At 43.3% G+C, this 24,188-nt stretch overlaps 2 protein-coding genes and 1 long non-coding RNA gene across 7 annotated transcripts in view; 1 reads left to right on the plus strand and 2 right to left on the minus strand.

Moving 5' to 3' along the window:
* Nucleotides 1–1,568: 1,568 nt before the first annotated feature.
* Nucleotides 1,569–18,138, minus strand: ARV1 (ARV1 homolog, fatty acid homeostasis modulator). 2 transcript variants are annotated; one of them, XM_081188293.1, is made up of 6 exons: nt 10,632–10,661; nt 9,734–9,796; nt 8,306–8,425; nt 7,523–7,676; nt 5,912–6,136; nt 1,569–2,389 (listed from the first exon to the last, which is right to left on the minus strand). In XM_081188293.1, the coding sequence occupies exons 1-6, from the start codon at nt 10,644–10,646 to the stop codon at nt 2,283–2,285; spliced, it is 684 nt and encodes a 227-aa protein (XP_081044419.1). In that variant the 5' UTR covers nt 10,647–10,661; the 3' UTR covers nt 1,569–2,282. The 2 variants fall into 2 exon arrangements, with proteins under 2 accessions (XP_081044419.1, XP_081044418.1); XM_081188292.1 differs by lacking the exons at nt 9,734–9,796; nt 10,632–10,661 and adding an exon at nt 17,895–18,138.
* On the minus strand, nt 2,758–5,875 carry LOC308583140. Its single transcript, XR_014006079.1, has 2 exons — nt 5,441–5,875; nt 2,758–3,163 (listed from the first exon to the last, which is right to left on the minus strand). It is a non-coding gene; the product is annotated as an uncharacterized lncRNA (long non-coding RNA).
* Nucleotides 18,139–24,188, plus strand: part of TTC13 (tetratricopeptide repeat domain 13) — a 31,394-nt gene continuing 25,344 nt past the window's right edge. For 2 of the 4 annotated variants that reach the window (XM_081188213.1, XM_081188214.1), the window contains exons 1-4: nt 18,139–18,533; nt 19,779–19,873; nt 20,356–20,431; nt 22,263–22,333. In XM_081188213.1, the coding sequence (XP_081044339.1) occupies nt 18,284–18,533; nt 19,779–19,873; nt 20,356–20,431; nt 22,263–22,333 (492 nt within the window). In that variant the 5' untranslated portion in view covers nt 18,139–18,283. Of the gene's footprint in view, nt 18,534–19,428; nt 19,452–19,778; nt 19,874–20,355; nt 20,432–22,262; nt 22,334–22,728; nt 22,867–24,188 lie in introns of those variants that run through there. The other 2 variants (XM_081188215.1, XM_081188216.1) reach the window with 2 other exon arrangements.

Genomic DNA, 24,188 nt, shown 5'->3' on the forward strand with positions numbered 1-24,188 from the left:
TATGCGCCGAGGAGAGAGATGACTGGTTGTGATCTTTTACTGTTTGCTTTTATACGGCTTTGTTGTCATCACTGTGTTATTTAATTTCTTTAAAAGAAGTAGTGCTGTGTATTGTTTTATATATTCTGTTTTGTTCTCTCAAAGATGTAGGCCATGGAAAGTTTCCAGCCCAGCGTGGGGCTGACCGAGTTCTGTCCTCAAAGCTGCTGAGGATGGAACAACAGATGGGAGGTTGGGAAGATGCATTTTGTTGGCACAGGCTAGAAGTGGCAGTTTATCATTGGTTTAAAAATATTTTTGACATTTTTAAATAGTTGCTTTTAGCTATTTTAAAGTGAACATTTCATTATTTTATTCTTTTTGTAAATCACTCTTTTTTACAATCAAGTGGAATATAAATGTTATGAAATAAAAAATAAAAACAAAATAATGGCATGGGCACAGATGATTGTCATATGGGCTGTGGATATCCTGTCTACAGAAAAATTCCCTTAAGTTCAGTGGTAAAAAGAGGATTCCTGTGCCACTCTAGATACAGGGACCACCAGGAACATTTAGTCTTTAGCCTAGTTGTTGCCTTTAAGCATAATAGAGAACAGCTGACATTCTTGTCTATGCGAGAAGATCATAGACTCATAGAAGTGTAGAGCTGGGAGTGCTGCACTTGAGAAGAACACTGCAATGGGGCAAAACTTATGGGATGAACCTGCCTCTGACCAGATACTGGCTTTCCTTTTTTTTCTTCTGCTTTCTGATTTGGTTTTAATAATTGAATTTTATTATTTTACCTTTTATATGTAACTACTTGATAGTTCATCATAGAAATGACAAGTGACATATAAATTCTCAAAATAAAATATTCTTTGAAATGAAAGGCAGTACAGAAATGTTATCCCAAAAAGCAAGGGTAAGTAAGGATATTAAACATCAACACAGATTCCTAATACCTCTAGTTCTGAGTCATTGAATTCACTGCAAAGTTTATCAAATATATTAGAGGGCTTTTCACTGAACACAAAAATTCACCTAGACCACCTTCATGTTTGAACCTTATAATTAAGTATAAATAAAACAGATGTCTCAGCTTCTATGAACACAATTCCATGGAACAGAACTGCAAAGTCATTGGGTGGGGAACTCCAGAAGTCATCCTACCTAACCCACTTGGTTTGGGGTAGAAAAAAAAAATTAATAGCATACAACTTTCCAAGTATAAGCTGTTGTTTCCCAATGCGGCAGTTAATTACAATTAATTTTGGGAGACAATTATCTATTCCAGCTACCTCCTGTTACCATTGCCCTAATTAAATATGCTATCATCCACAGAATGAAGTTTTACTGTACATTCCAAACACACTTAAATCATACATAGGCGCCACTCATATGTACCCAGGTAGAGCTTACTTTTGAGTAAACATGTGTAATAAGAACAATACAATTCTTTATGCACTTACTCAGAATTAAGTTCCATCACATTACTCTCAGGTAAGTGGGTATAGGATCACTGCTTAAATCTTTTCAAAAAGAACTTTAAATATGCCTCTTACATAAACATCAACATTAAGAGATTTAGAAATGAAGCCCACAAAGCATCTTTATTATTTGAAGATGTATCAACATCAAATTTAAAATGTGGTTATCGCTCAAATAAGTAGTGCAGCTGCCAGCAATATCAATATCCTTGCAAAGGAAGCAAGTGCTCCAGGCTTACACTTGTCTACTCAGAAGTTAGCCCCACCAAATTTAATGGGGCTTACTTGTAGGTAAATAGAGGATTTCAGCCTTAACTTTGCTGCAATCTGTATGCCATGTCATAAGCATTGGTTTGCTGTTCATTCTGCTGTATCAGCTTTCAAAAGGTGGTCAGACTAGGTGTCATAGGATATCATTTTGTCTCCATTTCCACAAATGCTCCCCCTCCCCCCTCATAAACTACTAATCAGGCTTTTCTAAAATACAAAACACTAAACAGTAGAAAAATGGACCACAACTGGATCCATAAATATCTAGGACAGCAGTACCACCAGTCCAATACATTTTTGACAAATGAAAAATACTGAAGTATGTTATAGAACTAACTACATTCCATCAGTGCATCATTGCACTTTTCATATTACTATCTCCTCTTCAGCATGGAACGTTTTCTTTATGTTCATTGTCTCTTTACCACTGCATTTATAACAAACAGGTAGTAAACAGTGGCAAAATAAATGACTCAAAAAACATCATTTCCTTTATATCTTCAAGTAATTCCACCTAAAACAAACTAAATCAAGATTGCTTCAAACATTCCATCCTATCCTCTGGAACAAGCTGATGATAGCATTTTCAAAAATTAATCCACTCACAATAGCCACCAGACAAAGTTTTCGGCTTGTATTCAAGGTAACTGCAAAAGAAAGGAAAAATGGGGTGGGTTCAATTCCTAGTTCAATTCCTAGTGGTTTTCCAACTGTGGTTATGAATGAATTAGTCTGGACAAAATCACATTTCTAGTTAATATGTGATGGCTATGTGAATAAAATATGCAGGACTGGGAACAGGTAAGTTGTGTTAAACATTATCACAGTTGCAAACTGACCATTTAAGCAGGAGTGGGCAACCTTTGTTCCATCAAGGGCTGAATTCTTTTGGAGCTAATCTCTCAAGGCTGCATGCTGTGGGGGTCAGGACTTATCACCCCCCCATCTGTTAATACTATCACCACCCCAAAACCACCCTCCCTCACACTATCTCTCTATCCCTCCCCCCCCAATCTCTTTCTTTCTCTCCCTCTCCCTCTCTCTGCCACCTCACGTTTGCCTTCCAAGGGACCACAACCGCACTAAGGAAAAATTGCACAATTTTGGCCCAGCATTCCTTTCTAGTAATCTAGTCGTTTCTGTGAGATCTTTTGCAACCCAGTTCCTTCCCAGTGATCCAGCCTTCACCATTACTGCCAGGAAAATGAGAAAGAGGCAGTCCAGACTGACCACAAAGCACAGTACTACTCTGTACTAGGCCACTGTGCTACTCTACCTACCATGCTCTGCGGTTTGGCACCTGCCTCTCTCTTGTTCTTTTCGGTGGCAATTAGATGTTTATGAAAGAACTGCATTACTTGAGGGGGAGGGTGAAGAAGCAACACTGTCCTTGTGCCACCAGCTAGATCAGGGGTGTCAAACTCAAATTCATCGGAGGCCGCATCAGCAGTTTGGTCACCCTCAAAGGGCCGGTTGTATCTGTAGGACTATGTGTCCACTCTTTATTATCATAAATTATTGCCACTGCATTCAATTATTACTGTTTTTTGTAATAATGTAATAATGTAAGTAATTCCCGCTTGGATTACTGCAATGTGCTCTATGTGGGGCTACCTTTGAAGGTGACCCTGAAACTACAACTAATCCAGAATGTGGCAGCTAGACTGGCGACTGGGAGCGGCCGCAGAGACCACATAACACCGGTCTTGAAAGACCTACATTGGCTCCCAGTACGTTTCCGAGCACAATTCAAAGTGTTGGTGCTGACCTTTAAAGCCCTAAACGGCCTCGGCCCAGTATATCTGAAGGAGCGTCTCCACCCCCATCGTTCTACCTGGACACTGAGGTCCAGCACTGAGGGCCTTCTGGCAGTTCCCTCACTGCGAGAAGCAAAGCTACAGGGAACCAGGCAGAGGGCCTTCTCGGTAGTGGCGCCTTCCCTGTGGAACACCCTCTCACCAGATGTCAAAGAGAAGAACAACTACCAGGCTTTTAGAAGACATCTGAAGGCAGCCCTGTTTAGGGAAGCTTTTAATGTTTGATGTATTTTAATATTCTTTTGGAAGCCACCCAGAGTGGCTGGGGAAGCCCAGCCAGATGGGCGGGGTATAAATAAATTATTATTATTATTATTATTATTATTATTATTATTATTATTATTATTATTATTATTTATCCTGTGAGTCCTGTATCTAGCAGTATTTTGCTTTTGTCTTCCCGGTACCCACATGCATCACGCCAATTTTATTCCAGGCAGTAAGTACTGGTACCTTACTCAAGACTCGTTAACGTGCTGTAACTACCAAAGCCTGATTTCCAATACGTGCTTTCGCGTGTGTGGGTGGCATTTTAATCCACATTAGTGACTGACAAGGTGAAACTGGAGCAGGGTAGTGATTCCAAATCACCGCCACATTCAGAATAAAGGCTTGCCATCGACTGGTGTATTTGTCTCATCAGTATTGTAACAATTCGATTCGGACCATTGGTCCATCTAGCCCGGCACTGCCAGGCACTGACTAGCAGCGGCTCTGCAAGGGTTAAGGCAAGAGTCTTTCCCGCGCGAGGGGTTGCTCGCAGAGCACAAATGGTCACGTTCAGACCAATCCACAAACTCCTTACGTTGCGTTAGCGGCTGATGTGGATCGGTAGCCTGCAAATAGTTTAAACTGCCACTTTTTGAACAATAGACCCTGCGACAGGCGTAACCACTCTATTATGTCGACAAGCAAGGTCGAAGTTCCACTGGGATTTATTTGTTTGCTCCGGAGGAAGCGGTTTGCGGATCGTGGCCCTAATGCAATTCCCAGCTAGTTTCCCCATCCCAATTTAATTATCCTTATGGGATTTTTATGATTACCAGGAGCTTTCCTCGCCTTGCAACTGCCTCTCTGTAAAAAGTGAACACGTGCCTTGGGAGGAACGAGACTTCTTTAGAAACCAGCGTGCTTTTTCGCGTGGTTGCCGCTGGTGCCAACCGGGGAGGCGTGGAGAGAGGAACCTATAACTTGATATCTCTTTCTCCGCAACAACTGCTTTTCGGAGAAAGCTCTGCAGAGCGAGCCGCTAAGCAGGCGTGAATCCGGCGCTCTGATCCCCCGAGCTCGGCTGGCGCGCCAAAACGCCACCGCCCGAAAAGGAAAAGTCCTCTGTCGCCTCGCCATTGTCTAGCAGGAATGGTCGTGGCTTGCTATTGGGCAGCGTGGAGGGGAGAGCCCTCCTTTAGGAACGTACTATGGCTTGTCTGGCATTTTTCTCTCCTGGGGGGGGGAGAAAGGGGTGGGACGGCGCATTCCTCCTTTCCCGCTTTGCTGCTCGGAGCCGGACTCCCGTGCGCTCCGCCTTCTGCGCGATAAAGCAAAGAGGCGGCACTGCGGCAGCCAGATTTCGTGCGGAGGGAAAGCCCAGCCTTGTTTGCACAACCTCGAGCCAGTCAGTCACATAAAAGCATCAGCCCGCCCCCAGGGCCGGCCTCCTTTTCTCTGAATGTGCGGTGCTGCCACCCCACCCCGCCCCGCCCCGGTCTTTCCCTCAATGAATACACACAAGCTTTCTCCTTTTAAAAAAAAAAGCGAGAATAAAAAAAAGCGCTGGCGGCCGGTGGCGTCTACACGGGCCGCATGAGGAGGTCTGCCGGGCCGGATTTGGCCCGCGGACCTTGAGTCTGACACCCGTGAGCTAGATCATTGGGAAGGAACCCACTTTTCCTGAAATACTGCATCAGTGATACAGAACACCTCTATACTTGCTAGAACAGACAAGGGCAAACAGACTGGTTTACCCAAGTATGGGATGTAATGCATATGAACAAACTAACATAATAGTACATGTTCAAGGCAAAATGAAAAACTGTTATTCCTTTGTATTATTGTGCAACTATTGTTGTAATGTCAGCTTTGCTAGAGTCAAAGATTAAGCTTTCAGTCTTTGCTATCTTTTGCACACTGTACAGATTTCACATTTATTCAAGTCTGCTGTCAGGCACTACAATCTCTCTAGTTTCCACTCTCTGAATTAAGTTTCCTTCTTTGATGTTTTACATCATAATGCTGAATGCCTGCCTCATGCAGTCAAAACCATGAAGATGGGGTGGCACCTCTATGTCTGGGCTGAACAAGTGTCCTGACTTGCTTTACAACACTATTCTCCAAGAGTAAAATTAGGAATACCTCTAATTGCTTGCGAATTTGAGGTCAAGACGAACACTTTAATGAGCAAGAGGCACAAATGAGTATAGTCATGTTCCCAAATAACAGCTGGAATCAACAGAAGTTTTCCATAGCTGGATAGCAGCAATGCTTTCAGAAGAAAGGTGAAATCTGCCTTGGTTGTCAAGACTACAGCTCTTGCTAGCCACAAAGCAGTGAAGATGCCAATCAAAAAGGCAGTTTGTTCTGAATGAGAGAGAGAGAGAGAGAGAGAGAGAGAGAGAGAGAGAGAGATATTAAGGCATTTATGAAACAGTTAGTCATTAGAAGGTATACCAGACATTTTACTACATAAATTTGCTAGGTGCCTTTAAGTAGTTTTCTGTGGAAAAGAGTACATTTTGGATTGGATTAGATGTAGCAAGATGTATGTATGACATTTGTTAGTTACTTTACCTTGCCCAAGGCAACTCAAAGCAACTTACAAACAAATGAACAAAAAACCCCACATAGATACATTAAAACCAGTTGCGGAGGGGAGGGGGAAACCCCAACAACTTCAGAGAATGAGCAGAGTCATGGGGAAGGAGGCAGTCCCTAGGATTCATGCTTTGTGGAAGTTTAAGATATGATAACCAACACTTTGCACTGTGCTTAGAAATGGGGAGCTAGGAATGACTAAAATCAGAAATGGCCAGAAACAGGCACAATTGACACACCAGCTGAAGCTGAGCAAAATTACTCCTGGTCACACAGTCACTGAATATCCAGGAGCAAAGCTGGGCCCATGAGCACTCCCAAACTATGAACCTCATTTTCAAAGGCAGCACAGCCCCATAGCACCTCTGTCATGTCCAAACTGAGTTTCAGCTTGTTTGCCTGCATGTATGTAGCTTATCAGTAATCTCAAGGAATGGTTCAAAGCCTCCACACCCTCCATGTGAAATGTTAAGCTGATAGAGAGCTGAATACCATTCACACACTAGTGACAACCAACTTCAAACTTCTGGGTAACCTCTCCTATGAGTTTTAAGGTGGATATTAAAGAGCATAAGGCACAGCCTTGAACCCTGTTAGACACCACCAGTCATCCCAGTGCAGGTCAACCGACTACTGAACCACCACCTAGTTCTGGTCCCCATCACAATTTTGCAACTGGCTTCAAATGGTGGCTCCTGGGATTCTAGAGGGAAAACAGTAGAACTGGAAGCCTGAGACCTGACCTCCTCAATGCAGGTCGCTATTGTGCCAATTTGAAAAGAGTCTGAGAAACAAGTGATTTTCACAAGGCTAATCAAGGGGCTTTTGGCTGAAAATAGATTTGGGCTCTGTCTCCCAGACCCAACTCCAACATTCTCTGCTGTAAAATACTTGCACTCACAAGTGCCTGCAATACTTTTTCATACATAACTACCCATTCAGATTGGTGGAATACTGTCAATTCTTGATTGTTGAGCATCCTCCAAGCAGATTATGTGAAGTCAAGTGAGACATTATGGAAAAATAAACTAACAATACAACACATCCATTGCACAGTAATAATTACAATGCATTCAAACCAGTTTAAAATGTTTAGATAAAAAGAACCTAGAAATAATATTTGGAGCAATGACAAATTATACTGGATCTTACCCAGAGACGCTATCCCAAACATTCGATAAAAATCCCATTCCTTGGCATATCTAATTAAATCATCAGGTTCAGTGCTTTGGCTTGAATCCTGTAACTGCAACCATCTGATATAAGCCTCACAAAGCAAACAGAATATGCAAAGCTTCCCATGAATCTGAAATATGAAATAGCATTAGTTTCAGAGGCCCATGGACATCAGGCATTTAACACTATTGTTTACCATTACAAACTATGTTGCTTTTTGCAAGTTTTATTGGTGTTAGATGCATAAGTCATCATAGAAGTCAGCTGTCTCATACTAGAAGACGCAGAATAGAAAAAGGAAAGACTGAAGGAGCCTAACTGAGCGCTGCCTCCACAGAGATGTGATGGTGCACACATCTTTCCCATCCAGGGACTTGCAACATACATATGGAAATGCACTGACTGCAAGAATAACTAAATGTTACTTGGCTCATAATCAGACTTCTGAATAACAGAACATCTTCCAGAGCACTGCTACACACTGTGTTACCCAAGGAACTCAATTATTATTCATTCAGTTAATATGTTATATGGGCTTTAGAGTGACTTTCAAGAGTTGTAATTATTTTTTGCCGTGGGGAACAGGACAAGACAAAACTTCCAGAAAAGGATGCAAGCTGAAGTTAATATAAGTACTACATGGAAAGGAAAGACCAGTTTCACACCAAATATTTTCATTATGCCTCTCATAATTTTCTAACAAGAACCGCATATCTTACACTAAATTAAGATAAAAAGGGAAAGCCCCCAGGAACTTACATTTATCTTCGTATTGAACAATATATGTCTATAGGCCTGTGCTTTGCATAAGATAGCATTTATTAAGATGATAACAGGATCATATTCTATATACTTGTCCACCGGTTTCTGACAGGATTTCTGAAAGCAACAGAGCAAGAGAAAGTTAAAAACATCACACAGTAATATTGCAGTGATATAGATAAGATACCATTAAAGCTCTTGATAATTCCATGTAGCCTCATTTTCAGTCTAATACAACAAAAAACATTCATCTGAAAATGCTGCCTTGGTAGCAAAATATTTATACCTTCACAATTCATCCAACCATAGTGCTGGGTATGGTGCATGTTTTTGACTCAGCACACCAAGTTGCAGTGAACTGCCAGACATAGAAAAATGCATAGAAGCTCATAAAATATTACCACCAAGGCTGTCTATTTTTATCCACGTGAACAGGAATTTACATTTCAATATTTCATCATACACTGTTGAAAGACAGATATTTTAGGCTTAATTCTATACTACTTATTAGATCGAAACAGACTCATGTGGTATACAAGATGATCTGCAAGGACCATAAAAATATCTGCAAGCTTCTTTGAGTCCCCGTCAATGAAAAACATGGGGCATAAATTGATGATGATGATGATCCAGTCCTTCAATGCTTGGCACAGATGCATTCCAGAATTGCAGTAGTCACAGCCCATGGGGTGGTGGTGTGTTGTAGCAGCAGCAGCACTAAAGACAAGTTTAATGTTAATAATTATTAGAAAGGGACTAAAAAATAAAATAGCAAATGCCAAATTAATATTATATGCCTGTGGTATGTCCACATACAGTTAATCTGTTCCTGATACGATCATCTCAAAAGTATTGTCGAGCTGGAAAAGACTAATAAAGGCAGACTGATAGAGACTCATAAAATTATGGACGATGGAGAGAGAATGTGTAGAAACAAATTATTTTCCCTCCCAGAACAAAAGTCTGTGTTCTTCAGTGAAATTGGCTGGGGTCGACAAACACCATCACCAAGTAGCTAGCAGTGAAAACTATAACTAGTGACAGATTATACTGCCATGTATACACTATGACTGGAGTATCTACATTTTCAAAAAACCACCAGCAACAAAGCATAGCAGACAGTAATTTTTCCCCCAAAATAGCAATACAGTGCACTTGTACTGGATTTTTTTATTAGTGTTATGTGCTGGAGGAGAAGGGTTGTTACAAACCCCAAATGTGTATATACTGCCCAATGTTCTAAAAACTCCTTGCCGGGCAATGATGATACAGAAACATTATATTTCCCTCCTTGCATCAGGAAGCATGGATGCCTCACCAGTCACTAGAAATAATGGTTGGCTGCTGTATTGTTGGATAAACTCATGACCATATCACAATGCACACTGGTAGGAATAATTTCTCTCTGGTGGTATTGCTAATTACTAAAATTTTCTTTGACAAAGATGTTAAATTGTACCCAGCAAAATAGAAAGAGACACTGGTTACCTGAAAATGAAAAGTATGTGCCAACAGCAAGAACAATCAGTCATATCAAAGCATTCATGTTCATGCAAAATTTACAAAATCTGCCAACTTCTTTTATGCAAGCAAATACTGGATTTTGTATACTTTCTGCTGAAGGAATTGCTTTTGTCCAGAAGACAGATAACATGTAGCAAAGACTATAAAATAGCACTTCCATTTTAGCTTTTATGTGAGGAAAATACATTTTCCTAGTAGTTAAATGATAATAAAATGCTGCCAAAGGACAGTTTGACATTGAAAAGATGTGACAGTAGTTAAAATGTGTTTTATTGCCATCTTTCAGTGCAGCTTCTTTTATCTAGCTTTCCCATCAACTACCTTGGCTGCCAGTTATTATTAATAAAAAAGCGAGCTTTACATCATGCTGTAAGCCTTAAGGACATCCAGTTTGCAATTTATATTATGGTATGTACTTAGCAGGACCTCAGCTATCTAGGTTCTACCCTTTTCCCCATCCAAATAAGAGCTTATCAGCCTCAACTTGGTGTCCACTCTATTCCTCATTTTCAGAATGGTGGATCACTGTTGGGGAGATGCTTAAGTGGTTTTAAACTTGTGCTCCGAAGATTCTTCAGTGATTAGTTAGCAATGGCTAACTAATCATTTTGCTGCTATCGGAATGTTGGTCGTGTTCTAGGCCAAAACCTCATTCCATGCCAAAAATCAGTGAATGCCAACAGACCAGGACAGCACCTATGTTTCTGCCTCCTCTGCCAATATTTCCCTTCCCACTGTATACAAATAAGAAAGGATATGAGGGAAAAGCCCCTCCTATAAAAACTCCTATTTTTATTACTACTTTGCAACCCATTCTTATGTTGTCTGAGCTTGTTTCCCTGTTACTTTTTTATTCCACACCACATACTGGGACTTAGAACACTTCATAATGGTCACCATGACAACTATATAAATATATTTAAATGCCATCATAACCCTAACCATACAATATTCTTAAATACATTCTATTTCAAATTCTATTATTGCTTGGTGTTTTTAGACCATATGCTGCACTGAAGTTGATGATGAGATGAGAGAGTCGTTTGTTAAACGTCATACAATACAGGGAAATCAGAGTGTTAGAATGTTTGAGTGAGGAAGATCCAGAAATAAAGGGATGCACAGGAAACAGCCAGGACAGTAGGAATACAAGACAAAGGAAATACAAGAAAGAGCAGAGTAAGAGGCAAGATCAAGAGAAATAAACTGATACCCTATTTCAGTGTTTCCCAACCACTGTTCCGCGGCACACTAGTGTGCCGCGAGATGTTGCCTGGTGTGCCGCGGGAAAAATTAAAAAAATTGAAAGATTTTTTTTTTTAAAAAGTCAAATTTTCGATTGGGGCGCCGTCACTAGATGACCCCTGGGGTTCCCTCCCTCTCTCCTGCTCTGTGCCTCCCTCCTCCTCCTCCTCCGGGGAGGCCCTTCCTGGCTCTCGGCCAAGGCTTGGCGGCTGCCACTCACTCACTCGCTCGCCCACCCGTCCCTCCATCCCTGCACCCGGCCTCTCCCCCTCCGTCCCCGGCGCGGGGGCTGCCGGGATCCGTAGTCCCCTCGCCCTTGGGCTCCGCGCCCGCGCGGGGTGCGCGAACTACATTTCCCAGCGTGGCCTGGCGGGCCGGGCGTTTTGTTTGAAGCGCTCTTCTCCCGGCCATGGAATGAGCGCAGCGGCGGCGGCCGGGCGGGCAGGGGCTCTTCCGCGCAGCCTGCCTGCGCCCCCGCGGAGATCGGGCGGCAGGATGGAGCCCGGGGATCCCCGCGGAGGCAGAGCGGCGGAGGCGGAGGCTGCCCCCCAGGTAGGGCTGCGTCGGGGTTTTTTTATTTTTGCAATGATGCATCCGCGCCGGAGGGGACGCATCGGACCGCGGGGAGACCCCTTGGCGGGCGTGCAAGGCAATGCATGCGTTGCATGGAGTGCAGTGCAATGCAATGGCAATGCGGCGCCCTGCATGCATGCATGCAACTTCCACCGGCGCTCCGGACTTGGCAGGTGAGGGGGGTCCCCAGTGGGCGGCAGAGAGAGCCGGGAGGGCGAAGGGGAGCCGGGGGGAGCAGCGCTGCTCCCCGAGCCGAGCCCGGGGGGAAACTTTGGCGTCGTTGTGCCGGGTGTTGGAAGCGGAGGCTGGCGGGGGCCCCTCACCTGCAAAACCTGGTCGCCTCTCATATATTTCGTGCATTGCATTCATTGCCCGCTTTCTCCTCCAAGGAGCTCCCGGGGGCGCGCGTGGTTCTCCCCGTGTTATCCTCGCAACAACAGCCCTGCGAGGTGGGTCAGGCGAGTGGCCCAAGGGAGCACCCAGGGATTGTCCTGGCCAGGTGGGGTGATTTGAACCCTGCTCTCTGCCCGGTCTTCGTCCTCATTTAGCCCCCACATGTGCATGACTGTGCATGACTGAGGTTTCCCCCCCTCGTCTTGGCTATGGTGTGAGTCTGTCCTGTTAATTAATGGGGTTCTGCCTTCGGAGAAGATGAGCCAGCCCTCAAGGAGGTGATTATGTAATTTGCTAGCAATTCATGTCCCTCCCGGCGTGACGCTGCGCGCTGACGTCACGGGGCTGTAATGGTGGTGTGCCTTGAGATTTTTTTCATGAAACAAGTGTGCCTTTGCCCAAAAAAGGCTGGGAAACACTGCCCTATTTGCACCATACATTTACAGCTCTATTATACCACTTTAAGTAGTCATACCTTTCCTCAAATAATCCTAGAAGTTGTAGTTTGTTAAGTGTTCGGAGAGGCAACCCCCATGTTCCTTAAAAAGGTAAAGGTAAAGGGACCCCTGACCATTCGGTCCAGTTGCAAACGACTCTGGGGTTGCGGTGCTCATCTCGCTCTATAGGCCGAGGGAGCCGGTGTTTGTCCGCAGACAGCTTCCAGGTCATGTGGCCAGCATGACTAAGCTGCTTCTGGCGAACCAGAGCAGAGCATGGAAACGCCATTTACCTTCCCGCCGGAGTGGTACCTATTTATCCACTTGTACTTTGACGTGCTTTTACAGAGCTACAATTCCCAGAGTGCTTAAACAATCCAATCATCTTCCCTGGGAACTCTGGGAACTGTAGCTCTGTGAGGGAAATAGGATGTCCCAACAACACTCTGAACACTTAAACTGCAGTTCCCAGGATTCTTTGGGGGAAGCTATGACTGTTTAAGGGGGTATGATACTACTGTACTTTTAAATGTGCTGTACAGATGGGGAATAAATAAGGATACATAAAGTTAGGAGTTTTAATTTCTGTTATTAACTTTCTGCACAAATAGTTCATCAAGAGTAAGACAATATTTTCAGACCCTGAGAGGCAGATATTTGTTTAGACAGCTCTTTACTACAACTAGGTTCATAGAGAAAATGTGCACAAGTTGCTCAGGTTTCTTTTTTTACAAAGTTTTGATAAAGAGGCTCTCTATGTTCATGGTATGTGCCTTCAAGCTCTACAGAAGAAAAAGCCAGTGTCAACTCTACCTTAGAAACTTGGCTGCTGTCAAGCAACACAACGAAATTCCTAAAGTAACAGGCAGAAAACGCTAAATGGCAGCATCAGATACCATGAGAAGTACAAGAGGTAAGGGAAAGGAAAGCACAAGGTATAGGCATCCTGAAGCCCCACAAATCTAACTAGAAAGATGTCCATAGATGAGTAGTACAGCAAGGGACAAGACAATTTGAAGATCCTTTGCTTTGCTAGACAAAATAAGCTGCAGTTTATATTAAATTTTATTTCTAAAAATGTTTGTAGTCAAGACAGATAATGAAGAATGCTTGGATAAAAATTCATTGCAACACTCATCCTTTGGGAGGTAGAAACAGGAAAGAGTTAAAAGAAAATAAAAAGAGAAAGCCAATTAGCCAGGTGCTTTATGAGCCTGAAACAGAGATGGACTAAGGACATGTTTAATTAAATATAGCATGAACTCTATTAAGGAACTGATTATAACTATAATTAAATGAAGTCATGCTGGTTTTTCAAAACAGAAAATCAGAAAGCATGTTCTAAGAACAACAGATGAAAAACAGGTACAGGATGCAAAACTCAAGAAGTCCTTCATCCTTATTCAGCTTCAGATCCTTTATTTGCATTGTATGTTAAATATCTGAAACTGAATAAGCAAAAATTCAAATATATTTTGATTACTGAAGTTTAGCTGTTTGGTTATAAAGAAATTATCCTATGTGAACTGCCCTGAGATTAATAATAATAATAATAATAATAATAATAATAATAATAATTTATTCAGATGCTTTTGGAATATGCAGGCATAAAGCTTACTTAAGTACATACACAAAGTTACATGGTTTTTCATAAGCCTTACAAGTTGAAGGAACCCCCTCTCCCCAACCCCTTTAAACACACAATAGGGCAGTCTCTAAATAACAGTGCATTAAGTACATTCTACAATTTATGGAGACATGTATTACACTTGAGTCCCCGTTTTGTGTATAAAATCAACAAAGCAAAATTCATGCAATAAGCCTGTCAGAGATGTATTCTATCAGTCTTTGATAAAGAACTGCACTCAAATAATTGTGTAACAAGTATGTCTAGATGAACCAATACCCCAATTTCTTTTTCTGAACTGCAGTCATAATAATAATAATAATAATAATAATAATAATAATAATAATAATAATAATAATAATTTTTATTTATACCCCGCCCTCCCCAGCCAAGGCTGGGCTCAGGGCTTTATTGTCATGAACAATAAAGGTTGTTCAGGCAGTGATTTGATTACCAAGGCAAACCACATTGAAGTTTTATTACAATCAAGTGATATATGAATCTAGTTAGTTAGTTAGTTAGTTAAAGGTAAAGGGACCCTGACTGTTAGGTCCAGTGACAGATGACTCTAGGGTTGCAGCGCTCATTTTGCTCTATAGGCCGAGTAGCCGGCATTTGTCAACAGACCGCTTCTGGCGAACCAGAGCAGTGCTCGGAAACACCGTTTACCTTCCTGCTGGAGTGGTACCTATTTATCTACTTGCACTTGACATGCTTTTGAACTGCTAGGTTGGCAGGAGCTGGCAACGAGCAACGGGAGCTCACCCCATCACAGGGATTCAAACCGCCGACCTTCTGATCAGCAAGCCCAAGGCTCTGTGGTTTAGACCACAGCACCTAGTTAGTTAGTCAGTTAGTTGAATGAATGAATGATTTTAGAAGATACAAAAAGGACAAGGGGGAGAGAGACCAGTTGTATCCATCAGCAGAAAGGTTCCTCAAGCTTATGGAATAAATTTTGGGGGCACACACAGCAGGTTGCCAGGAAGTGGAATAGGCAAAAACTGCTTCTCTCCCTATTACACTGTACAAAAGAGCCATCCATAAGCACAAATAATGTCATTGGATACAACCCATTGTAACTGCAATATAGTGCCAGTAGAGCTGTACCCTCAAGTCGGCATAATGAAGGAATTGCCAATTTTTGGAGGCCTATGGACATATCTGAAAACTGGAAAAAACTGTTGTTAGTGCCATATACACTACTGTCTATATTACTGGTTACAATACAATGTTTCCTCCAAGTCTTATTTCACCTGGGACACATGCACAGTGGGCATCTGGGAAAGCCTCTGTGAGTGCATGTGTGCCTGTGGGTACCAAATTCCTGGCATAATGGAAAGCAGTGGATCTAGCTCAAGGCCAGTGGATCATCTTTTACCGTTTATACAGTGTTTTTATTTAAATAAATAAAACCAAAAATACAGCCACTGCCCAAAAGGTTACAAACCAGTAAGATGAAAACATAAAACAGGATATGGCAAGAAATAGGAAAGATTTTGGTTGCTTTCTGCCCTGCCCCCACATGCAGTGTTGATTTATTTCATTTGCACAGAGGTACAAAGAAAGTAGGAGACAGTAGAAGAGCTTCTGATGTATCTTTCCTTCACCAAACCACAGTACAAGTGAGAGATATTCTTCTCAGCTAAGGGATGGGGCACTCCTGATAAAATTATTTTTGTATTCTTAATCCAAAATGTAAAAACTAGAACACAAAGATGAACTAGATACAATTTATTTAAAAACAAATTAAGGAAGGCAAAAAATTAGGAGAGAAATATGGATCAGAAATGCCTTTTTTAAAAAAAGGAAATTAGAGGTTTCAGATATCAGAACTCATCAATGCTTCAAGATATTAATTTTGGGGGGGGGGTATTTCCTGTACTCCTTAAGGAGACAGTAGTGGAACCACTGTCTGAGAAGCCTAGTCTAGATTCCTTGGCTTTGGGGAATCCATTCAGTTCCAAATCTACAATATCTGAATAAGGACACCAATTATTAGTTCTATTCCAGGCCAAACTGAGACAAAATCTGCCTTGAATGACTTAAACCCACGGAGGATGATGGAGAGCCAAATGGGACTTAAAGGCACAATCTTTCTCGGGAGGACAGACCCAGAAGGTGGTACTAGGGGACTTTCTTTGCTTTATTCTTTGGCCACTGAAATTTCTAGTGCCTCAAGTTCTGTCTTCTCCCTCATGCTTATCAACATTTATACGCAATACATAGCCTTGGGCTGATAGGCTATCAGGGGAAGCAGAACTACCACTCTTCCCCACCGCCTAATATGACAGTTTCAACCCTAAACAAGTGTCTTGGGTTGATAGTAGGCTGCATCAGAGCTAACAAGATGAAGCTTCATCCACATAGAAGGTGGAAACATGCTAATTTTGATGGAGGCTGAGATCTGACTTTGGCCTCAGTACTATCTATTGAGGCGCTGGTGGTGCTGGTTGCTAGGAGTGCTTTTTTTAGCAGGTTAGGCTGGTTCAGCAACTATGGCCCTACCTAGAGGAAGCTGACTTTGTGGCCTAGTTGACGTAGCCACATTGATACATGCCTTGACCGCATACATGTTGGATTACTATAATGCACTGTATGTTGTTCCCTCCCTTGATGACTGTTCAGAAATGACAACTGGTACAGAATGCAGCAGCTAGAACACTTGTGAAAGCTGAGTGTGCAGATTGTATAACAACAAAAACAACAATTTATTTGTACCCTGCCCATCTGACTGTGTTGGCCCAGCCACTCCAGCATATATAAAAACATAGTAAAACATTAAACCTTAAAAAGTTTCCCTATACAGGGCTGCCTTCAGATGTCTCCTAAATATATATATACAGTGGTACCTCGGTTAACGAACTTAATCCGTTCCGGAAGTCCGTTCTTAAACCGAGGTGCACTTTCCCTAATGAGGCCTCCTGCCGCCAGTGCCCTTCCACCGTTCGAATTCTGTTCTTAGACCGAGGTAAAGTTCACAAACCAGGACACTACGTCCGGTTTTGTGGAGTTCGTAAACCGAATCATTCGTAAACAGGACTGTTCTTAAACTGAGGTACCACTGTAATTACTCATCTGCTTGACATCTGATGGGATGGTATTCCACAGAGTGGGCACCACTACCGAGAAGGCCCTCTGCCATGTAAACACAGCAGCGACCATCCAAATTATACTGGGATTTGAATGATGAAGTTCTACTAAAAGTCTAGGTGAATAAGATACATTTTTACATGGCAGGCTGAACAACCCTGAGAACACCTGTGCCTTGAAGGGGTGAGAATTCCACTGCCAGGTGAGAGACAAGGAAGGCTGACTTTCATAAACCACACTATGAACTCTGCTTGCTGGTGAGACTAAAAGACTCCCTCCACCCATCTCTATCTAAGGGCTTGCCCTGCCACACTTATGCAAAGTCTAAACACCTCACTTCAGTTCCACGCACGTGGACAGCCACGTGCAACCCCCCACATGGACCGCCATAGTACAACCCACATGCCTTTTCCTACTTGCAGAATTAGCAATCCTAATACGTACCCATAAAAGGCGGATACAAGTACGTTCTTCTTGTTGTTATTACTGTATTTGAAGTGCAGCCAATCCATATTCTAGTTACTGAAGAGCTCGGAAAACTATTCGCATATGTTGCAATCTATTACTAACCCCACCCCCGTCTCCCTTCCATGGGCAAGTATCTCTACCACCCCCCCGATACATTCCTTTTGGTCAGTCAGCCCCCCTCTATTTCTCCTCGCTCGGCCCGATACTCTCTCAAAACATGACTCACGCAGATAGAAATACGCAGCACGCCACGCTGGTAATCCTTGTACAGCTCAGGAGCCTTCCTACTGCACTCTATGCACCTATAAGCTCCGGGTTCTTCCATCTCCCTCGGTAGCCCTGAGTCGCAAGATCCCGTTGCCACAGAAACGGCCGTCCCCTCTCCTCGGCCTCGTTCACTTCCGGGTTCCGCGAGCAGAAGCGGGGAAACAGGAGCAGCCGCAGAGCATCTTGGTCTTCGTAGTTCACGAGCCTCTCGAAGCTCCGCGGAGACCCGGCCGGCTACAAACTACAATTCCCAGAAAGCAACCCGGTCCACCCGTTCCTCGCCGGGTCCCGGCGCAAAAGAGGGAAACGCAAAAAAGTTAAGTTACTGTGCGCAGGCGCGCTGGGAAGATGGCACCTGCCGCTGCGTTCGGGGGCCGTTGGCCAAGTGTCAGTGCGCCGTCGGAGCTGCTCTCGACGCTGCTGTGGCTGCTGGCGGCGTCTCGGCTGGCGCTCGCCCTGACGGAGCAGTACCCGTCGTTATCGCTTCTTAGGCAGGAGCCGCGCCGTCAGCAGGGCCAAGGGAGCAGAGTCTGCCCGGAGTTCCTGGCGGCTGAGTGGGGAGGGGAACAGTACGCGGCGGCCGCAGCCGGCGACTGTGGTGAGTGACGGGAGGGAGGGAGGGAGGAAAGAGCCAGCGGCGGTTGCTCGGCTTTCTGGCGGGGAGGGGGAGCCACGCCGCTGCCCTCCTCCCTCTTCGGGTCCTTCCTGAGGCGGTGGGATCCTGAGGCGGCTGAGTGGGCTGTACCATTTCAGGGCACAGGTGGAGGGGGGAGATAAGAAGCTCTCTCAGCCCAACAGGCAGAGGGGTCTCTGCTAGACCCTTCCATGCTTTGCTTTGGCTCTTATCTACCTAGAGGACCACCCCACCTCCCAGCAATTTCATATTCCGCGCCTGCATTTTGAAGTGGTACAGCCCGGCTCTCCGCCTCCTTATGACTTGACACTTCATTCCACTGCATGTGGTGGACCGGGCCTGAGGGGAAGAAGGGCAGGGCGCGCCCTTCGCTTCTCTTTCCGAAGTGTGCTCCGCTCCGCTTGCTTAAGGGAGAGGCGGCAAGTCTCGGCTGGCTAGAAAGCGGCTGTGTTGAGTGATGAGCTGCTGCTGCTGCTCCTGCTGCTGCCGCCGCCTCCTCTCCCAAGGGGCCAAGCCGGCTCGTGCAAATTCACCTGTCAAGTTCTTTTGAGTAGCGGCGGAGAAGCGGAAAGCTCTTTCTGACTCTTCTCTTCGCTTGCCGCGCTCTGCAGAGTGTCATAAACCGAAGCCCTGAGGCGCTTTCAATGAAGCGAAATCCAACTCCGTAGGTGCACTTTAATTTGCCCTTGCCTTCCCCTTCTGATGTTTCATTGCGGGGACCTAGTATACAGTTAAACAGCAGCAGCAGAAGGGGAAGGCAAGGGCAAATTAAAGTGCACCTACGGAGTTGGATTTCGTTCCATTCAAGAGCAAGGAACTAAAGTTTCCTTGCACATTTTACCTCATCTAGGTGCACACCTAAACATGTAGAGTGAATGCAGCGTGAGTGTTCTTTATTTACTGCATTTCCCCGTGTATAACACGCCCCCGTGTATAACACGCCCCCTATTTTTTGAGACTCCAAATAAAGAAACCCCCCATATGCAATATCCGTGTTAAACTTGAAAAAATAGTCTAATACACAAAAAAGGTACGTTTAGCCGTTGTATGGCATCCCATAACACAAGGTGCAATATTTGAACGATTAGCCTAGAAATGTTCTTTCCATGTGAACAGTTGTATAATTAGCACTGCCTTCCTTAGTGTCCAAATTCTGTAGCCCTTTTAAACTGAGCATACCAATTAACAGTGAAAATGTTTCCATTTTAGATTCTTCTTTTTTGCACTTTCATGACTCAGACTGTGAACTACAAAGGTCCCGCTCTTGTGAATCCCTGCTTTCCCTCAATACTGAAAAACTTTTGGTATGTTTATTTGTTCACTGTGTATAGCAAGGAGACTGCTGATGAATTTTTGCTGAAGTGACATATCTATTACAATGATCATAATACTTAAGAAATGTATTTATCAATCCAAAGGAAAGGAAATCAAATTTATTAGATTACATACACTGTTTGAAGACTGTAGAAGTTAAGATGCTAACAGTATTTGAACTATGAATATCACTGAAACTATAAATATTTTAACTTGTTTTAAAGAATATGTTATTTTCCAGATCCATTAGAACCAGCTGTTCTTGCTTTATCTGGTGTTAAATTTTGATGTGATAAGCACTTTGGACCCAATCTAGCTAAGCATTTTTAAGTCACATGATTTCCGTGGTAGAATTAAGCCTTTGCTTGACACTGTTGCAGGGAGGTCATTGAGACTTAATTTAACTTTGGTTTGTTCATGTCCTCAATTTTTATTTTGGTGGCATTAGTTTAATTTGGTAAATGTTTTGCAGAGTCAAGCAAAGTCACTTGCTGAACAAAAAAGATTTCCATTTGCCACAGATGATGACAATACCAATGAAGAATTAGGTAAGAGGTTCTGTGTGTGGTTGGTGATCGGTAGTAGCTATATATAGTTGAATTATATCACTTATGAGTGCTGCAAAATGTTCTGAAAATAGTGGTACTGAGATCTAATAATCCTAATTCATTTTTAAATACTTGACCATGACTGTCCACAGAATAAAATTAAGATGAAGAGCATTAGGTTGTATTCAGTCCTGTCTGTGTGTGAGTGGACCAGACTATTACTTATGCAGTGGGAGTTCATGGTCCCCTCATCCCGCTTCACCCTGCCTTCCTGGCAGCCCTCCACATACCTGAAAAATCTGCTCTAGAAGGTTGGTGTGCTGGAGGACAGATTTTGGAGGTTGGTGAAATTCCTGTCACAGGTTTGGAAGGCTGCTTGTGTAACATTGGATTCTGCCCATTGACACTTATAAAATAATTCATTTTTGCATTCTGCCCTCTTAACCTGAATTCTCCAGTGTTATGCTCATGCTGAGTCTTTATGTAATACAGTGGTGCCTCGCAAGACGAAAATAATCCGTTCTGTGATTCTCTTCGTCTAGCGGTTTTTTCGTCTTGCGAAGCAAGTCCATTGAAGGATTAGCGCTATTAGCGGCTTTTAGCGGCTTTTAGCGGCTTATCTGCTGATCGGATCAGCTGATAAGCTGCTTAGTGGCTTAGAAAAAGGGGGGGGAGGAAAAAAACCAGCAGGAACTCGCAAGACATTGTCGTCTTGCGAAGCAAGCCCATAGGAAATTCGTTTTGCGAAGCACCTCCAAAACGGAAAACTCTTTCGTCTAGCGAGTTTTCCGTCTTGCGAGGCATTCGTCTTGCGGGGCACCACTGTAATTATTGTGGGTAGATTCATACATGCAGTTGGATGTGTTAACCGTTTGACTTTTATCTTATCTTTATAGTAGAGATAACCACATAGGTGAAACACAAACACACAAACACAGGCCTGCACATGTGAATCCAGCTTCACTTTTAACCTGTCACCAATCTTGCTTGTTCCAGCTGGTTATAGCATCCATCCTGGAGTTGGTCTTCTAGTCTAGTGGCATTGCACTGCCACCCTGTCATTATCCTGTGAGCATTTTTATTTACACATAACACTGGACTTCTCTGCTTTCAGTGGTACTTTAGTCAACTAGGTGTAAGTATGTCTACTTGGAAGCAAGTCCACTGACTTCAGTGGGACTTATTCCCAGGTAAATGTTTATAGACTTGCCTTCTGGAGCAGATTTACAGGGCTCACAGGGGATGTACAGGCAGGGAAGTTCCACTGCACAGCTAAAACTCCTTGCAGTAGTGATGCTGTTTAATGGGAAACCACATTAAAGACTTAAAGACACAGACTTTAAGATGGAGTTGCTTTCCAGGCTTTCTCAGTCCTATGTGGAGAAGCTAGGTTAATATCTTTATTGAATATTTCTATGGCTTTATCCAGATTGCCTGTTTGCACTTCAGTTACCCCCATAGATGCCAGAGATTGAATCGGGGACCATTTAAATGGGTGGGATTGGAATGTTTTTCTTTGTTACTTATTGCTGCCAAGTGGAAATTTTAAATTACCCAAAAGTGTACAGTGATGCAAAGTGTGGTTTCAAGCCTTGGGCTACGCTTTACAGGAAAAAAATCACTGAATATTTTAAATGTTGATACTTTAATGAAACTATTTCCTTATTATTATGTTGTATTTGATAGCTTATGAAATAACTTCTATTCAAAACTCTCTTTTCAGAAATCATGTCCCTCAATTAAACTCTTTGGCAGGTATTCAGCAATTCTTATATGCATAGCAAATGTGGAATTCATAACATAACACTAACCCGTAACACTATTTTGACAGCTTTCGCTTATGTATTGATTGGCAGTGGCCTTTATGATGAAGCTGTGCGGCACTTCTCCACAATGCTCCAGGTGATTTTTACACCTATTACATTGCAGTTTTAGACTTAGATAATAGAACTCCCCAAGGTAGAATACCTGCCTTCCTAGAGAAGAGTGACAGATGGCAGAAACTGCTTAGCCTATGGGTAGACAAACTAAGGCCCAGGGGCTGGATCCGGCCCAATTGCCTTCTAAATCCGGCCCGCAGACAGTCCGGGAATCAGTGTGTTTTTACATGAGTAGAATGTGTCCTTTTATTTAAAATGCATCTCTGGGTTATTTGTGGGGCCTGCCTGGTGTTTTTACATGACTAGGATGTGTGCTTTTATTTAAAATGCATCTCTGGGTTATTTGTGGGGCATAGGAATTCGTTCATCCCCCCCCCCAAAAAAATATAGTCTGGCCCCCCACAAGGTCTGAGAGACAGTGGACCAGCCCCCTGCTGAAAAAGTTTGCTGACCCCTGGCTTAGCCTATATACTGTAACATAATTGAAGATGGATGGATGGAATGGAAACTTGAATCTATAAAAGGGAAATGGGTCTGAGGCAGAACTCATTGAAGGTAACAGAGTTAAAAATGTAAACAGAAGGATATAGGTTGATGTGAAGAGGGATTTGACTGTTATGGAAATGTTAAATAATAATAATAATAATAATAATAATAATAATAATAATAATAATAATAATAATAATAATAATATCTTTATTGTCACTGCCCCTTCTCGGGGACAACGAAATTACTTGGCTGCTCCATCCACCCAGGTAGGGCACTCCACACAAAATCAAAACAACTATAAAAACACTAATTAAAACAATACAGTATAATACAGCAAGGAAGATTAGATGACTTTCAAAGTCCAGGCTTCCCATTCAGGGCCGAGATCGCTCTGGAGAAGAAGCTGTTCTTAAGACGGCTCGTTCTTGTCTTCATTGTCCTGTATCTCCGTCCCGACGGCAGGAGCTCGAAGAGACAGTGACCAGGATGCGATGGATCTTTTACTATGTCCAGTGCCTTCCTATGGCACCTTGTGGCATAAATCTGCTCTAAGGTGGAGAGTGGGCAGCCAACAATGCTCTCTGCTGCCTTAACAACTCTGCACAACCCCAACCTGTCCCGGGTAGTACAGCTTCCGTACCACACACATAAGCCATAAGTGAGCACGCTCTCAATGGCACAGTGATAGAAGGCAAGCAGCAGTTTCTGCGGAAGATGGTTTTTCCTTAGAATTCTCAAAAAGTACAGTCTCTGCTGCGCCTTCTTCACAAGCCCCCTTGTGTTGACACTCCAGGACAGATCCTCTTGTAATTCAATGCCCAAAAATCTGAACGTTGTTACCCTCTCCACACAGACCCCATCAATCAAAAGTGGCTGGACATTGCTCTTCTGTCTCCTGAAGTCCACCACAAGCTCCTTTGTCTTCCTTGTATTTATGAGCAAGTTGTTAGCTCTGCACCACTCTGTCAGCCGCTCCACCTCATCTCTATAGTCCGTTTCACCCTCCCTTTCAGAGATGAGCCCAATCACGGTTGCCACATGGGGAGGCAACTTAGCTTAACTTGACATGCAACTTCTTGGGGTCTTGATAGGAAAATTTCACAAACTATAATCGAGCAGGCATGTCTACTCCGAATCACAGCCCAGTATGATTATACTATTGTAAAGGTTCAGGCTGGAAGGTTTTGGTAGGTTGAATTCCTTAGTCCATAACTGCTGCAAGTCTCAAACTAGATATGACATGTGTGTCCATGTATGATTTTGAGTGGGGAAAATGGCTGGCAGAGAAAGAGTTCAATAGTGCTACTATTCTTCTACTCAAATTCACAGCCACCTAAAGCTGATTTTAGTGCCAGTGGGAAATGTCAGCAGAACTTGGCACATCACAT

Source organism: Podarcis bocagei (genome assembly GCF_964188305.1).
Source record: "Podarcis bocagei genome assembly, chromosome: 3".
NCBI lineage: Eukaryota > Metazoa > Chordata > Lepidosauria > Squamata > Lacertidae > Podarcis > Podarcis bocagei.